General features: G+C 37.7%; 1 protein-coding gene and 1 long non-coding RNA gene across 2 annotated transcripts; one reads left to right on the forward strand and one right to left on the reverse strand.

Moving 5' to 3' along the window:
- Positions 1 to 4,402: 4,402 nt before the first annotated feature.
- Positions 4,403 to 17,164, forward strand: LOC311284929 (5-hydroxytryptamine receptor 7; the record flags this gene model as incomplete). Its single annotated transcript, XM_084400229.1, has 2 exons — positions 4,403 to 4,869; positions 14,753 to 17,164. 2 exons carry the CDS (start codon positions 4,403 to 4,405, stop codon positions 15,501 to 15,503), a joined length of 1,218 nt encoding a protein of 405 aa, XP_084256355.1. The 3' UTR covers positions 15,504 to 17,164.
- LOC311284931 lies at positions 8,915 to 11,682 on the reverse strand. Its single transcript, XR_014626283.1, has 4 exons — positions 11,394 to 11,682; positions 11,189 to 11,247; positions 10,836 to 11,001; positions 8,915 to 9,421 (listed from the first exon to the last, which is right to left on the reverse strand). It is a non-coding gene; the product is annotated as an uncharacterized lncRNA (long non-coding RNA).
- Positions 17,165 to 18,256: the final 1,092 nt, after the last annotated feature.

Below are 18,256 nucleotides of genomic sequence, written 5' to 3' on the forward strand. Positions count from 1 at the left end.
ATGACTGAATCGGTTCTTGAGTCAACAATTCACCGACTCATCCTGTCTCAAACTGTCTCCCCTCCCTATGTTTAAATTGTTACTTATGCTTAAAATGTAATTTAAACTAAACATAGCCTAAAAAACAAGACAATGCAGACGTAGGCTACTGCCAGAGTAACAAAAAGGAAATAACTTAATAAATTAGCCCACACGAGGGCACAAAAGATGAATATACAGTTTTCGTTGCTTTAGGATTAACATAGCTTTGGATAGTTTCCTTATCTAGATCAATTTTGAATAAAGAAAAGAGAGGTTTAGAGGCCGAACAATTTTTTTACTTTTATGTAGGCCTATGTAAAATTTTGCTAGCATGACATAATGTTATGTAGGCTAATACATGTAATATTTTCCGTCTCTTTTGAGTATTCAAACAATCCAAAGAAACATATTTAAAAGAGAAAGAAAAGTCACAAACTAAATGATATTGGATAAACAGTAAAAAAAAATAAATTGACAACAATTTCTGTGCGTAGGTAGGATAGCCAAAACAAGTGAATAACATTTTCCTCAGGAGAGTGACAGAAAGACAAATTATTAAGACTTTAGTTGGGTAAACTTTATGAATCAATTTAAATGTTATTTCTTTTAATTTATTGGTAAGCAGATACTCAGGACCATACTTTCCCCTAATATACAATGTAAGGAATTGTTACTGCCCCTCTCTGGAAGAGAGCTCTGATATTACAGTTATTTTTTGTTTCTCGAAAAGCATATGCTCCCAATCATTGTGTCAGTTAAGTTCAGGGAGATAGGCTACATGGCCATGGAAATGTAGAAACATGCAGCAATAAAGACACTCCAGAGGTAATGGCATGGAAAACAACAGCATATTTATTGGCGGTAGGAAAAAAAAAATCTAAATAGGCTTTAAACCTGCCCTGTGGACTAAAATAGGCCCTACGCATGTTTTGAAACAGTTGCAAAGAAGTGGTTTATTTTGTAGACAATATCCTTATTGTTCCATAAGTCATAGGCCTATACTGTGTGGAGAAAAGTTTTAGACCAAGCCAATAGCATCTTATGGAAATTAGAAAGTTTGATAGGGATCTTTGCAACATTATAATTACAAAATAGGAGAATAGCCTATCCAGCCCACCAACTTTATAAAAAATATAATTAAGGATAATATTCCAAAGTGAAGAGGGCTTATTTAGGAAATTCCCAAGCGTATCCTTTAGACATGTCCGATTCACAATAAACAGAGAACTGATGAGTAAGTTAATAAGTTGTTAATAGCATAGCCCTATTCCTAATAAAATGTAGGCTAGCCTACCGGGATAATGTTTGTATTTTATCAACTTTTTTTAATTAATTTGGACATGTAAACATCCTTTTTTATTAAACTCGTAATAAAACTCGTAGTAATTATCAATATGTGCGTACAAATGGCTTAATTTCAAGGTTAGACAGACTATAAATGCCACGCCGGTGACGCAATCACGTCACGACGTATAAGAATCGCTAAATTGGTTGCTGAACCGGTTCTTTAAAATCTTCAAAAGAACCGATTCCAGAAAATGGCTCAGACTTCATGAGGGAAAGGAGGCGGGGGGACAATAAAAAGGCTGTGCGCGAGATGTTGCCAGTTTTTGTCAAGCGACCACAGTGGCCTGTAAATAATAAATATGTATTCTGGTTTGGTTTTACTGTAACGCTCAAATTCCGTGCCTCACTGTTTTGTCTTTCTTCTTTCTTGTTTGATCCACTGAGTCGTCCTGACTCCCTTCTTGCGGATTAAACTCTAATCCACAGTGCAAACGGATTTCCTACAACATGGCGACTTGTGCTCGGCATACATTTTTATGGGTAGTGTAGTTTTTAACATAGCCAACATCTAGCCATATGACGTCATATGAATCGCTATAAAATTATCCATACGTCTGGGATAATCCAATGATTTTGATTAGCCTACACAAATTGCTATGTTATAGACCAGTACAATTATAGAGAAACACATTGTGGAGGTTATACTTACGAATGGGAGATAATTCATAAACAGTAATCCAGCATTGTCACCCAGTGGTCAAATAGAGAAAAGTCAGATTGTTTCATTGTTCAATGGTTTATAAACCTGACTCGAACGATAAATTACCCTATAGGCCTGCTGATTTTCACCAACATGGCCACAGCAGATGTATAAGGGTCCAGACTTATATTTTACTACCCCATAATAACATGAATCATTTTTATTCTTCTAATTTTAGGCTTTGGGGTCAGCCTCAGGCCTATTGTTTTTTCTACACACTGTAAAAATATTTAATGATTTGGTATCACAACTTTTTTACTTTTGTCAAATCAACTTAGATAATTCATGGGGTTCAGATTGAGTTTCTGTTAATTAAACCAATCTCTTGCATTGTGTAACTCAAATTTTTAATTTCAATGAACTCAAAATTTTAAGACAACCAGGTTACTTACTTTTTTTTAACGTTAAATATTTCAAAAATAAAATTAACAATGCATTTATGAAACTGAATCAGAGAAACCATGAATGATTTTGTTGTTTTAAAATAGACCGTATAAAGATTATTATGGTATCGATGGAGTACATTAAAATATAAAGAGAGCGTTTGACAGTAGAAGTCTATAAATATTGTACTGATGAGGTGATTATATAACAAACTATTAAGCTCCTTTAGGCTTATAGCTAATTTGATGTAGGCCTATTTTATGGTAAGTTTTTGAAGCCAAGATTCATCCCCAGAGGGCGACCTTCTACAGAGAGCTATGATGTTATGCATAAACATTCAAATATGAGCAAGGCAGTGTTTGCTTTAAAGGGATACTCCACTTTTTTCGGAAATAAGCTCATTTTACATCTCCCCCAGAGTTAAACAGTTGAGTTTTACCGTTTTAGAATCCATTCAGCCGAACTCCGGGTCTGACGGTACCACTTTTAGCATAGCTTAGCATAGATCATTGATTCTGATGAGTCCAGTAGCATTTCTTTCAAAATGACCAAAGAGTTTCAATATTTTTCCTATTTAAAACTTGACTCTTCTGTAGTTAAACCGTGTACTAAGATCGACGGAAAATGAAAAGTTGCGATTTTCTAAGCCTATATGGCTAGGAACTACTCTCATTCCAGCGTAATAATCAAGGAACTGTGTGTCTGTACCATGGGTGCAGCAGGCGTAATGATATGACGCAGCGCCTGAAAATAGTCCCCAGCTCGGTAACTTCTTCCAACGTGACCGGGACTAAGTTTGTCTAACCTATTAGACCTATTTTCAGGCGCTGCGTCATATCATTACGCCTGCTGCACTCATGGTACAGACACACAGTTCCTTGATTATTACGCTGGAATGAGAGTAGTTCCTAGTCATATAGGCTTAGAAAATCGCAACTTTTCATTTTCCGTCGATCTTAGTACACGGTTTAACTACAGAAGAGTCAAGTTTTAAATAGGAAAAATATTGAAACTCTTTGGTCATTTTGAAAGAAATGCTACTGGACTCATCAGAATCAATGATCTGTGCTAAGCTATGCTAAAAGTGGTACCGTCAGACCCGGAGTTCGGCTGAATGGATTCTAAAACGGTAAAACTCAACTGTTTAACTCTGGGGGAGATGTAAAATGAGCATATTTCCGAAAAAAGTGGAGTATCCCTTTAAAAAAAATATAGCCAACCATCTGAATAAACCGTCTCAAATGTGTTATCATGCTGGAACATGGTGATTAAACATTTTTAATTTTATATCTAACACCCAGTGCAGACCCAAAAAGGAGTATTTCGGAATTTGATCGATTATTTATAGGCTACTGAATGAATTAAAACTGACCTCCTGAATAACCAATATTTATCTTATATTATCATAGCTTTCGTAATAGGCCTAGATAGATCTAATATTTAATATGAATATTAATATAGAAAACAACGTTGCTATGCAACAAAAATAATCCATAAGCATTTAACGACAACGTTATACTTGTGGAATAAACCAGGACTAGAAGATTGTATTGGCCAATCAGAAGCCAGATCTTTTCTTAACGACGTAGGATAGCCTTTTAAAATTAGGATATCATAAAGTTATTTAATATCAATAGCTATTCTTTTACCAACGCTGTGTTTAAGCATATTTTCTAAGAGTGTTAGAAAAGAGTGTCTGTCAGGGTTCACTGGCAGGTTCACTATTCTTCACAGAACGGCTCTCAGAACTACTTATAGCCCGTGTTCTGTTTCTCCCCCTCAGCGGAACGAGGCTGAGAGAGTTCTCTGTGTTTCTCATCTCTCTCCTCGGGTGTATTTTGTTGTTCGGACCGCTGAAGCCGGACTCGGTAAGTTCGTAGGCACCATGACGTTCACTGTCCACTTCAGGCGCGCGGAAGTTTTATTCACTGTCAAAATCTCGATACAGTGATGTTCACGACACATGGGGCTGAACTGGTTTCTTTTTCCAGAGAGACCGAAATCTCCTTTTTCAATGGGACAACTGAGTTTTCCCCCACTGTTCTATTAACTACAGCGGAGCCCAAAAGTAATGAGTCGTGCGGGGAGCAGCAGACTCTGGACCTGGACTTGACTAAGACTGTGGTCATTGGGATGATGCTGAGCACCATCACTGCGGTCACTGTGATGGGGAATACTCTGGTCGTTATTGCGGTGTGCGTCGTGAAGAAACTCAGACAACCTTCCAACTACCTGCTAGTATCTCTGGCTATAGCTGATCTTTCTGTGGCTGTAGCCGTGATGCCCTTTGTCATAGTGACTGACCTGACAGGGGGCGTCTGGCTGTTTGGGGAGGTTTTCTGCAATGTCTTTATTGGGATGGATGTCATGTGCTGCACGGCTTCAATAATGACTTTGTGTGTGATCAGTGTGGACAGGTAAGATCGAAGAGTTCGAGATTCTTTAAAGGTTTTAGTTCTTTTAAAGAAATTGAATTTAGATCTGGCAAATCATTTGACACTTTTTATTGGCAAACGTTAATAGATGTTATAATGCCTAACATATTATTTTTTTTATGTATATGCTTTGCTTGGCTATAGCCAAGATGTTATGGTTTTCAGATAACATTCAAATAAGAATAATTTATAATTCAATTAATATTCAAATATTTTTAAAACTAAATTATAGAATATAATATATATAGCCTAGACATTCAGAATATTCTATGTTCTTGGCTGGTTTTCAAATAATATACAACAAAATTATATAAAATCTATATATAGTAGACAATCTATATAGATATTCAATGAATTGTATATCCTTGGCTGTTGTCAAGATGTTATGATTTTCAAATAATATGCAACAGAAATATATATATATAAAAAATATATAATGTATAAAATATAAATATAAAATGTATACAAAATATATAGATAGGTTATTCAATCAATTAATAGAAAAATACCCTATAAATAAAACTTATTATTATAACTTAATGAAAATTTTTTTGTAAGAAATATTCACTGACATGCTCCAATATCAGTGTGAAAACCTGCCCCAACCTGTTATTCATTAAACACACACACACACACACACACACACACACACACACACACACACACACACACACACACACACACACACACACACACACACACACACACACACACACAAATTAATGAATAAATTTAAACTTGCTATTGCAAAATATGATAATTATGGAATTGTTCTTTGGAGGATAAAATCCACAATGTCCTAATTTTAGAGAGTTTTAAGAGTATCAACATTCAAATCTAAATGATGGAAGTATTTATGTAATTGTATTTTTGACTCCAAACCTAATACTAAAACATATCCACGGTCTCCTTTATAATTGAAAGTACATGAGCTACTGATCTGTTAAGCAAATATTGCACAATGTTTATTAATGATTTTTTTATGAAAACTGAAAAGCATGTTGGGTATCCATTTCCATAATATATATATATATATATATATATATATATATATATATATATATATATATATATATATATATATATAAATAAAAACGCACAAGAGCAACCCTAAATAAATAAACAGAGCATTAAAAAATGCTTCCATGTAATTTGAGGCTGTATGAACTAGACTTTGAAGCTGTGTCCTGGTGCGTATGCAATTTTGATGGTGCTCTTTGATAAAGTTCTGAGCTGGAAACCCAGGAGGTGAGGACTGCGTGCTGGAACACCCTGCTTGGCAGCGGTTATTCGATTAAAATGTTAGGTCCTTTCACGAGTCTCAATGATAAGCGCTGGCTAAATCTGAATGTTTCTGGCATTCATGGGACAGTGCAATGTGTAACTGTAGATGCATGGAAGTAGCATAACCTGGTGATTGGAGGTGGGCTGAGAATTATGCCTGTTTTTACAACCATCCTACACTTTGTTTCATGAGTGACTATAAGATTGCAAGGCTGCAAAACAGGTTTAGACTTTGACTACTTCACTAAAATTATACTGTGAATAGTACATTTTGCAAATGCTGAAGATAAATAATTCAAGGATTATAGATGGCTGTAGAAATATTCTCTTTTAACGAGCTTTGTGAAAAGTTTTCTCTACAACTTGAAGTCATTATTTAAGGCAACTTTAAGGCTTAATTTAGAAGACGAATGTTAAAATTACAAAATACCAACCAACCAAAGTCTCCATGCACCTGATGGAGATGTTTCTGTTTTCAATATGGCTTTTCATTTCAATACAAGAGCTAGTTTTTATGTTCCTGAACAACCTTCAATCCAAATGAGTACTATAGATACTAGTATATGGCATATATGAAATTATATGTTCTTCAAAGGGGTATGACTAGTAAAATCAGGTATATATTGCACACTTAATACCATTCATGAATGCATGTGAAAGCGAAAATACAACAGACATGAAAGATCCAATTAGTGTAATTTATCAATTTGAAAAGATACTCTTAATAAAACTATTCACTAAAGGGGTTTGAAGGTCAGATTATACTGAAAGTACAGATCTCTAATAATGTCCCCTCAGATTTTTTCTTTCTTTGTTTTCGACTACTGCTTTTCTCTCAGGTTAATTTGCTCTGATACATTTGACGGTTCAAGAGTGCTTTTCATTACACATAACTGAATGCTGCGGTGCAAATTCAGTAATATTGATGTAATCTAAACATTACCACCCATAACAATCCTGTCATATTAAGACCTTCAATTTTGCTTTGATCTGTTTTTTCACTTTTGTCTTCCCTTCATGCTACAAAAAAACTCTTGCTTTGTGTTAGCTTCAGACAATCAGCTGCTACAACATAACATGGGTTCCAAAACCTACTGAGCGGCTTAGTTGCCAGCTTCAGCAATAGACAGCTTCCTTCTAAGTGAACTTCCTAATTGTCATGCAATCTCATTTGGAATGCTACAAACGGCATACAAATGGTGTTCCGCTCAGAAGACTTGCATTTGACTTATTTAAAATCAATTTAGATTGCGATTTATAATTGCTATTAGCATGTTGCTAAGCTAACAGCGCAATACTCAAGCATAAGGGGCTTTCGCACCGGATAGTTCTTGGAACTTAGTTTTAGGAACTAACCATCAGGGTGGTTCCTATGAACTAATGGTTCCCCTAGGAACGTTTACTGGTTGCATTCGCACCGCCAGTAGGAACTCAGAAGTGACATAAGCCGCAGTTGTTGTTGTTGTGACGACTTTTATTTTGACGGCGCTGAGAACACCAGAGCCTTAAAACACAGTGCTTGCATTCTCCGTGTTCATTAGTTTACGATCTGTCTAACAGTCTAATATGTTATTAAATATAACTATTATACATAGAAAGTAGACAGTAATGAAAAGTTAGTATGCCGTGTGGTTGATGTCCAGTGTTGCTAGCTGAGTAGAAATACATAATCATGTTTTGCTTGGTCCCCTCAAAGTTGCGTTGGATTTTCTCCTCAGCGTAAAGTTTAAGAGGCCCATCTATCACTGTTTTCCATGTTCGTAGAGTTAGTTTGTGAAGTAAATATATAGGCTATAATCTGTGTGTTTACACAGCCTTTTAAAAAATGGCGGGTGCTGGTGTTTCGCGTGTGTTTGGCCAATCAGCGTACACTAACGTCACTATAGTTCCTATAGTGCTGGTTTAGACCCTACTCTGAAGTAGGAGCTAAATTAGTTCCTCCAAAATAGCTCCTAGAACTAAAATAGTTCCTAGTTCCTGCGGTGCAAACGCGCCAAAATCCGGGTACTTTCGCCAACAGTTCTAGGAACTATGAAAAAGTTCCTCCGGTGCGAAAGCCCCTATAAAAACAGTATTGCTATAGGTATGTAGCAATTGCTATTGTGGACACATTTGATTATTTTTATTTGGCCAGCTTTTGGAGTTTACCTTAGTTTTTGAGGTGGAGTACACCTATGATGCCTTAAAATACTACCTACGTAGGTATCTCAATGGGTTTTGCAACAGCAAATGTTGTTTTCAATATCAATTACAGCAGCAACGAATGTTATGCTGTGATTACATCATGCCCATGACTGAAGTACTGCAGACACTGACTTAAGTGCTCTAATGACCGAATATGTCATTCAAAGCTTGGGTTTCGTAACTACACTGCAAAAATTTTCGTTGTGAATTTACAATAAATAATTGGATAAATTTTGCATGACTTTCACAGTAAGGATTACAGCAATATACTGTGAAATATACTCACAGCAATTTACTGTAATTTTATATCTGTGATATTACAATGCATTGTTGTAAAAGCACAACTGTATACTGTAACTTCACAGCTTCAATGACAAAGCAATTACTGTGATATTACAGTACATTACTGGGGAATTACAATCTTTTGCTGTACATTGTTACAAGGCCCTGTACTTTTACAGTGTGTACTTTGAAAGTAATGTACAAGTTGACAATAATATACTGTGAATTTACAATCATTGTACAATTAACCCCCTCCCCCCAACAAACAACTCTGAGGTAAAGTCAATGTTAGCCCAATGGCATATTTATTAACAAATACATATTTTTCAATGTACAGCAGATGCCAAGAACTTCAAGAGTTCAAGAAATTCAACTTTCTAGTCATAAAAGTCAGAAAATGCAGAGAAATTGTGCAAACTTGCAATTCAACTAGCTGTGTCACAATAACAGTAATGGACAGGATGGGAATGAGGCCTTCATGGCAAGATAAGAGAGCGATGAAGGAATGTCGTAAAGGGGTCAGGCGCTCCTCTCAGTCTCAAACATTATAATGAGTCCACACGCAACAGCATTGTGTAAAAATCTTGTAGTGCAAAGTTGTCTTGAAAAATTACAAAAAGAACAAGGCTACTCAAAACTGAGCCTGACAACTACCGCTGCAAAAAAAAACTATGATGCCCACTCAAAGTCAATAAGTTTCCTCAAAAGGGTGCTCACATGAGGGTTCATTGTTGTCCGCTTCTTGGTCTTTGAGCCTCTTTCAGGATTGATGCCCAGGAAGCACCTGTTAATAAGCAAAGATAGTTTCAGTTTCAAATAGACTTACAGTATGTATTGCAGACAGCATTTATCAAGGTGTGCTTTTTGCTGTGCTTTTTCCCCACATCAAACCCTAATAGATTTATAATCCAAACTTGTTAGATCTTACTCTCACCATAATTTTTTTTTAGCCATTTTTAGCCAAGGTGCCTCAGGTTAGGTTTGCCTGAGGCAAATAGGGTTGATTTTCTACGAGAGGCCATATCAACGTGTGCCGCCACTGAAATGCATCTTCACGCAATTGGCCAGTTGGTAAATTAAAACCAAACCCTGTTGAAAGTATGACAAACATATCCTTTTCAATAAAGGGCCTGAGAGCATTTTGTTCTGCTTTGAAAGAAAATTTCATCTACTTCATTCAATACATTCGCATTTCGCAATAGACGTTTCAAAATCATCATCACATAGCCTGCCCCAAAACAAAATAAATAGCTGTGATTGGACCAGCAGGTATTTGTCAGCATAACATATGTAGAAACCCAGACTTATCTGCAGAGCGAAATTGAATGAGTTCGCGAGATCAGGGTGGTCTCACCAGGCTAGCCTCAGGCCCCGTCCACACTACTGCGTTTTAGTTTAGAAACGGAGAATTAAAACGAATACGATCGCCGTCCACACCAGCGTTTTAGCTGCATATTAGAATTGATCTCCGTCCACATTAAAACGACTGAAAATGCGTATCACGTGACCATTCACCAACACTGGGCATGCGCGTGCCGGTGTAAACCTAGAGACTTTCAAACATAGACTGTAAAAAAATGCTTTCAAACATCAAAATGTCATTTATTAATATGTATTTGTGTCAAAATGACATATAAACATGTTTTCCTATTCTATTTTTCTTGGAAACGCTTCCAACACGCTTGCGTGTCGCATGAAAAATAGGCGTCGGTTCTATATAACATGTAGTGCTATGCGTTTACTGCGCGAGCCGCACCTGAGACGCTTCCAAGAGGCAGTTTCTTCTTCTTCTTACTGTAAGAAACTGTTCCAGCGGGTGGAGTTTACTGGTACTGAATATTACCTGTGTATACTCCATGACTGATGACATGACACCCAATCATAGAGCCGAGCGCGAGCCTCTGCGTCATCGTTTCTAAAGTCCTCCGTTTTGACCCGTCCACACTAAAACGCCCTCCGGAGTTTCAAAACGAAAAACGGGTCGGCAGCGTTTCTAAACTTCTCCGTTTTTGCCGTTTTAGTGTAGACGGGAGGTGTAAACGTAGCAAAAGGTTTCCGTTTTTAAACAAAAACGCGGTAGTGTGGACGGGGCCTCAGGTACCTCGTTTGTCAGCATTTTAGACCTCAAGACAATCATTGAGTTGGAAGCCTGTACTATAATGTGAATTACAAGATTAAATGTGATCTTTATAAAATACCTTTGAATGAACTCCAGTGTTGACGATCCAGCGGCAGGATACTCAAGGTTGAAGACGTAATAGCTGCTGAAGAAAGCAGCTACTCCGTGTAAAAAGAAAGGGTGTGGGCCCATCACGACATGTCCCTCGATGGATATAAGCCATCCAGAGGGCTTCATCATGTCACCTGAAATGAACAGATACAGCATTATGTGTTATGAGCACTTTGCGATCTGCTTAAGATACAAATGGCTATACAAATGTAATTATTATTATTATTATAATTATTATCACTTATTGTGGTCTTGTAGATTTCTAGAATGAAAACAAAATAATGAGTTAGAAATGTCGATACTAGATCAAAGTAACATTACCTTGAATGATCAAGCAGGGGCTGCTGGGGAGTTCTGCAGTATTGACCAGTGGCACATGGCTGTAACATAGTTAACACACAATAGCATGGATTTAGGATAAAGGATAAATATTGTTCATTGGTCAGAGGTAGTAAATCATGCAAGGTAAATGTTGATAATGTAATCACTCATTTTGCATTTTAAATATTTGAATAAAAAATCTTACATCAACTTCAAGCATCAAACTCTCTCTGATGACCTGGAAAGAAAAGAAAAAGGAGAAATTACACAAATGCAACCAAAAATAAGAATTTCAGTTTGAATGCAGATTATGATCATTGATCATTGTAATTTAATTTTAGCCGTATGTCAAAAATGATAGTGGTATATATTATATAGTGTTTTTTTTTCTGTAGCACTTTGAGATTGCTCACTCAATGTAACGTGCATTTACAACTTTTACAACTATTATTCATTCATATCAGGACAAGTGGGAAACCCTAATGTTAAAACCCTCCCGTTGTCGAACACGACATGAGACTAAAGGGGGTCGCACACCGGATGCGCAGCTCGGCGCCACGTCTTTTAAATTCGAACACATTATTCTCTATGAGAGCACACACACCGGCGGCGCCTTTCGGCGTCTGTCCGCGACGCCCAGCAACGGCTCAGGACCGTGTTCAAAATCCTGCCGCGCCACAGAGCGCCATTTACATGGTTTTATATAAAATTTACATTTATAGAGATGTATATCTTCCTCTTACATTCTCATAGAGAATAATGTGTTCGAATTTAAAAGACGTGGCGCGGCGCCGAGCTGCGCATCCGGTGTGCGACCCCCTTAACAGTTAGCTCAATCATGTTGTAACTAGGATATCCGCTGAAAAAAATATTTTTTCATGGACCGTTTGAACTTTGAATCACTAAGTTATTAAAGTTAAACAGCTAACGGTTAGCCCTGCTAATCTATGATAACCTTGACAGAAATGTGCACACATAAATAGTAATGTTTGTCCCATCATTGGTTTTTATAAACTTTACAAACACCAGATTTGTCTAAACGGTGATAGTGACATGAAAAATTATAGCGAAACTCTCTTCATTAGCTACTAACATTAGGCTACTACTATTAGCAAATGCTGTGAGAGAACTTTCAACAATTCCGGGCACTTGCTAACAAAATGTGAACTGTGTCATGCGATAAACGTTTATTTGAAAGTAAATATTATCATCATATTAAAATAACATGGGTGTAAGTGCTGCAAACATGTATGCTACTCACCTTCTCCATTCAGCCCGGAAATTCAGAAGAGGGACACGACCGCGCCTTTTCAGTTCAAATTCAAAACAGTTCGGTTATGTCATGTGACTTTCCAGGGCATAATTTCAATACAATATTTCACTGTAATAATACTGTTTAATGCTGTGAAATCCTTTTTTTTTTTCACTGTGTTGCTGTGATATTACAGACCTTGTTGTGATATAACAGCAGGTTTTAGATTGCAATATTTTACTGTAAAATAAGAGTTAAATGCTGTAAAATCCAAGGATACTGTAGTTTTTACAGGTATTCATTGGGATATTACAGGGAAACTTAATTACAACAAGTTACTGTAAAATAATACTGTTAATTATTGTGAAATGCTGGTAATTTTTAACAGTGTACCAATGTCTGTCCTTGCAGTCCCTTGTAATCCTTTTGCTGGTTCTCAAATCTTGTCTGACTCTTTAAGAATCACAGTAACTTCCGCTCATTTGCTTGACCTGCCACTGTTAGCATCAGCCGTCCAATCTTGAGAAGTGCCCCTAGACTACATTGTTCATCTCCCATTTCACTACTGTTTTTAATCTAGTTATTATTCCTGTTTTCTGAGAGGCTTCTGCAAGTGTGCTGTATTTCATCCAGTATGACAGGAGGCAGAAAGAGCAAACTGGAGTGTAGACAGCACTCAACATCAAAAGATGCTACCCTGCTGATTTAGCCTATTTGATAGGACAGTATTTGATGATGACATGAAGAGGCTTTCACTAATACTATGGCTCATATGTACTGTAGGGTTATTTGAACAAACCTTTTTTAAAAGTAAATAAATAACGAATGATTTCTAATTTATCTTCAATATAACCTCCTAATTATATTCGACATCTTTAACTCATTATGTTTTAATTGTCTGTATAATAAACAAAATTAAAAAAGTTAAAGAGAGCACTTTAGCAACTAATATAAAATGGTTTCATGGTTCAGCAATTTATATGGAGTTTCTGTGTAGGTGTATGAAAGGTTTTAACTACCTTAAGTGTCCGGTCCAATAAGTGTGTCTCTAAGCCCTTTCTTGATCAGAGGGATTCTCATGCGTGAAATGAAAGCTTTTATTTTTAGAGGTGGGCAAGGGTATAGAGACTTTCTGCTTTAGTAGGTAACGAGAAGCCAATGCTATTCAAAATTTATAGAATCTTTAGTTACACTGAAGTCTTTTGAAATGCTCACTGCAGTGAAACAGATTTTGATGAAATCAGATTTTGATGAATGAATGCAGTGATTTGTGGGAAAATCTCTAGAGAATGTGATTTTAATTTTTATTTATTTTAAGGATTCAAACTCATGTCACCAAAGCTAAACATGTTGGATCACAATAACCCCCAAGCCACAGCTCCAACTGTAAACTTTAGAGGTGTGTTTCAGTCTCGACATTAATGATGTGGACAATGAGATCAGAAACATCTGTAACAGGCTATATTCCTTCTTTCATGTCCAAGAGTATACCTATAAGCATTACATGGTGACTTAACAGCACAGAGAAGAGAGAGATGCAGCAAGAATTACTGCTAATGCAAACATTACATATTTATAATCCCTATTTCTTTTTGAAAGCTTTTGAAATCATCTAGACTAGAGTGAAAATGCTAATGCTGTCTGAAACATTTTGACAAAGCCAGCTGAAACAGAGGGGGATCTTAATGCAAGTTTAACACACACAGAGAAATGCAGCTTTTTCCCTTGACACTGAGTGCATTCGGAAAGAAAGAACAACTGATTGTGAACCCAATCCAATACTGTTCTTATATGTATATGAATCCAACTGAGCGTCCGAAAAACTGAGTAGGCACTACATTTGGTGAGGAACGCAGGTCGTGTGCCTTTCGCTGTCAGTCGATTTACTACTCAGAATCTCAGCAGTAGCAGTAGGTCATCCTGGTACTTTACGCCTATTATGAATACTATGATTTTGGACTTTTGGACACATTTCACACACTGTTTTTCCCCCACTATATATGGTAGGGATGTAGGCATATTCGGATGCTACTTTTGTTGGCCGAGTTGTTTGGTTAGTTGTATTGTCTGACATACCAGAGATTTAGCTGTGAACACAACGTCTTTTCCACTCCATTTGTTGGCAAAATTCAGGTCATTAGGAATTTCTTGGGTCTGGTGCTTTTGAGGAATTTTGAGCCATATCTGGATTATACCAGGGTACGTGCGAGATCTTTGGGTTCAGTCATTTTGAGGAATGCAGTTCTCTGCTAAAACGTGAAACATGTCATATGAAGTTACCTCATTAAACGCGTTATCCTCTGTTTCCGCAGATACCTCGGAATCACTCGCCCTTTGACCTACCCAGCGAGACAGAACGGACAGCTTATGGCCAAGATGATAGTCGGCGTATGGTTGGTGTCTGCTTCCATCACTCTGCCACCATTCTGCGGTTGGGCTCAGAACGTCAACACTGCGGGAGTGTGTCTGATCAGCCAGGATGTGGGCTACACCCTCTACTCCACAGCTGTGGCCTTCTACATCCCAATGGTGGTCATGCTTTTCATGTATTACAAGATTTTCAAAGCTGCCCGCAAAAGTGGGGCCAAACACCACTTCGCCGCACTTCCCCCAATTCAGATGGCCTGTCCAGAACCAGCGTTGGCCACCGTAGAGGGGCTCTGCATGAAAGGGATGAAGAACCCTGCAGCTACCGAGGAGTTTTCCACCCTCTCCTGCCTGTTGAACCGCGAACGTCGGAGCGCCTCGATTTTCAGGCGGGAGCAGAAGGCGGCCACCACTCTTGGGGTGATCATGGGAATTTTTTCGTTCTGCTGGTTGCCGTTTTTCCTCTTCACCACAGCGCGGCCGTTCATCTGCGGGCTGCTCTGCAGTTGCGCCCCTGTCTGGCTGGAGCGGGTACTGCTGTGGTTGGGCTACACCAACTCGCTCATGAACCCTTTCATCTACGCCTTCTTCAACCGAGACCTGCGTTCAACTTATAAAGACCTGTTACGCTGCCGTTATCGAAACATCAACCGTCGACTCTCGGCTATGGGAGTGCATGAGGCTCTAAAACTCTGACTGCTCTCAATCTGTTTATGTAATGGGATGGTGCAAAATATATCCTCTTGACTCTTCTAAAAGTCAAGAAACACAGTTTGGAAGGAATTCACAATAAGTCAGGTTCATCAAAACATCCCAAGAGAGTGAAGTTTCCTACATAGCATCACTGGAAAAACACACCTCTTTTTTTAAAAACTTTAAAACATACCTATACACACAACTCACTGCAGTTTTCAACTGAAACGGCGTATGTTATTTTCAAACGCGATTTACCATTTAGTGCCACTCACCTGACATTTCATTTACAAACTGCCGTAATACTTACAACAACCATCTAAGTAAAACACTGCCAGATTCACAATCTGTTTCAGATAGAAACTGAACATTCTTTTAGCACAACTCACTGGACATTTCATCGCTTTGAAAGTGTCACGAAACATCTTTTTTGCGGAAATGTCGCCACAGGCACGTTTTTCCAGTGACCTTAGGTTGAAAGTTTCAGGAACCCACATTCAACAAGCCGTTTCTTATTAATGTAATATTCACTGTTCATTCTGCACATTTCCTGCTTTTATGCTACAAAGCATCTTTGTCAAATCACCCCTCTGTGATGCAATCTGCAACACTCTTCATGTGGTGTGCTGAAGCCTGATCCAAGTCATGTGAAACATCTTAAAGGCAGTGTAGGTGATTTGTTCCAGAAACATGTTTTGTTATGCTGGTTGAAAGTCTCTTTGCATCCTGATAGCAATTACTAAGTTAAGTGGTCTAAATGTATTTACATGTATATATATCGTCTGTGGAAGGCGTAGGACCATACAATGTTCGTCCAATCATTGAATTCGGTCCGAATGTCCTACCTGCCTGTCAACACATGTACCTCCGCGCACCTACTCGCGCAGACATCACACGTCATCAGTGCGTTTCATGCTATGCAGAGTTAGACAGACGTCAGTCACCGAGCACCGCAACCGAAACAGCAGCTGCCTTTTACAGTTCCTCCTGAACCAAAACAACAAACTTAAGCTGTGTTCACGCCATAACTACACCAATTTGTAAGAGACTTGAATTTATGCGTTTCAATGGCAATACTATCAACGCTAAAATGAATCTGCAGCAGTCAGGTGGTACAGGTCAGAGCTCATTAAGTTGTTTTTGTTCAGTATTATTGTAATGTTATGTCTCTTGTGATGCTTTTGTTTGCTCTCAGGCCATTATCATGTGTTTTGAAGAAGGTGTGGCTTTGGAGACGCTCTGAAGGGAGGCTGGGATCTTATGCTTTCAAAGCTAGCTCGCTATTGCTAGGCTCTCCGAAAATTGCCTATACTCTACCTTTAATCCCTATCTGTTGTGCTTCTGAGCCTTGAATTTAACACGAGATAGCTTTATTTCTATGATGAGTGACAAAACATACGGTCTTTTCTTCAAAAATGAATACAGAAAAATTCATACACAATAATTTAAACAAATAAATAGGTAAAAAAAATGATGTGAGTACTAATTTCAGATTTTAAACGATTTCTTCATCAGAAATGTTATGCATAGCTTCAAGTACTGTGTAAATATGCATGGAAGTCTATTGCATTATTAACCCTTTAAGTGTTGTGGCATTTTTTTTATTTATTAAATGTGTAGATATTAGGCCTGTAGCACATTGCCTCATTGTCTTTTGTTTTAGATCTGCTCTTTTACAATGTAAATGTGTTGTTGTCTGATGTAATGTAATGTAAACGGCGAAATACATTGATTCACAAAGGGTTTCAAGAACTTTATATAGAAAGATTGTACATATTGTGACCAGATGTGCTAAATATTATATTTATAATTTAAACTTCTTAGTCAACATATGTTGTATCAGTATTCTGCTTGTACATGCTTTGCACTCAGTGTTTGTTTTGTAAGATGGTGTATAAACCTAGCTGTCTCAGTACTCGTTTTCTTAATCAACATTACCCTAATGAATATTCGATTACACATGCATTTCATTAGCGTACGCTAGAAGCCCAAGTGTCTCCGATGCTTGTTTACCATGTGGTAGGGCTTGAATATGATTAGTGCAAATGTGTTTACTTAAAGTCAGCATTTTAAATCTGACTGATGCAAATATTTAAAAAATATACTGACTAGTAGGTTTTGCACAGACAAGCACCACTAAACAACCACCTAGAAAACCACTGAGAACATCCTGGCAACCACTTAGCAACACCCTATAGCAACCACACAGCAAAGTGCCAAAAAACACTGAGGTGCGAATAATACACTTTTTGTGCATTGCTTTTTGTTCTCCTGCTTTTCAGCTAAATAAATCCTTCTTTACCTTAATGGTAAATGTGAGTTTGCCATATTGAATGGTATGCTGTGTACAGCGATAATGACAAGAAATGTCTTTCTATTGATTTATCCTCAATAGAGCAACATACAACACAAACAGTGGCTGTGTTCGAAAGCTTAAAAATGCTGCCTCCGGAGGCTGCATTCCAAGGTAGGAAGGCATCCAGGCAAGTCCAAATCCAATGATAGCTTCACTTCCTGTCTCCTGTGATTCCCTCATCTGATCGATTTTTGAAGGCGGCATAGATGTATCCTTCGCTGCCTTTGATATCCCACAATCCTGTGCATTCGGCTCTTTGACAGTTGAGCTAAAAAAAATAATGATGGCGTCTGAAAGTTGCGGTTGGTGGTCAGTTTGTGCATAAATGTACGTTTTTTGACCAACGGTTTCCCCTTTTGATGGCATTTGAAGTTACCTCATTAAACCAAACAGTTGATGG

This window comes from Rutilus rutilus (assembly GCF_951802725.1).
Source record: "Rutilus rutilus genome assembly, chromosome: 25".
NCBI classification, from domain to species: domain Eukaryota; kingdom Metazoa; phylum Chordata; class Actinopteri; order Cypriniformes; family Leuciscidae; genus Rutilus; species Rutilus rutilus.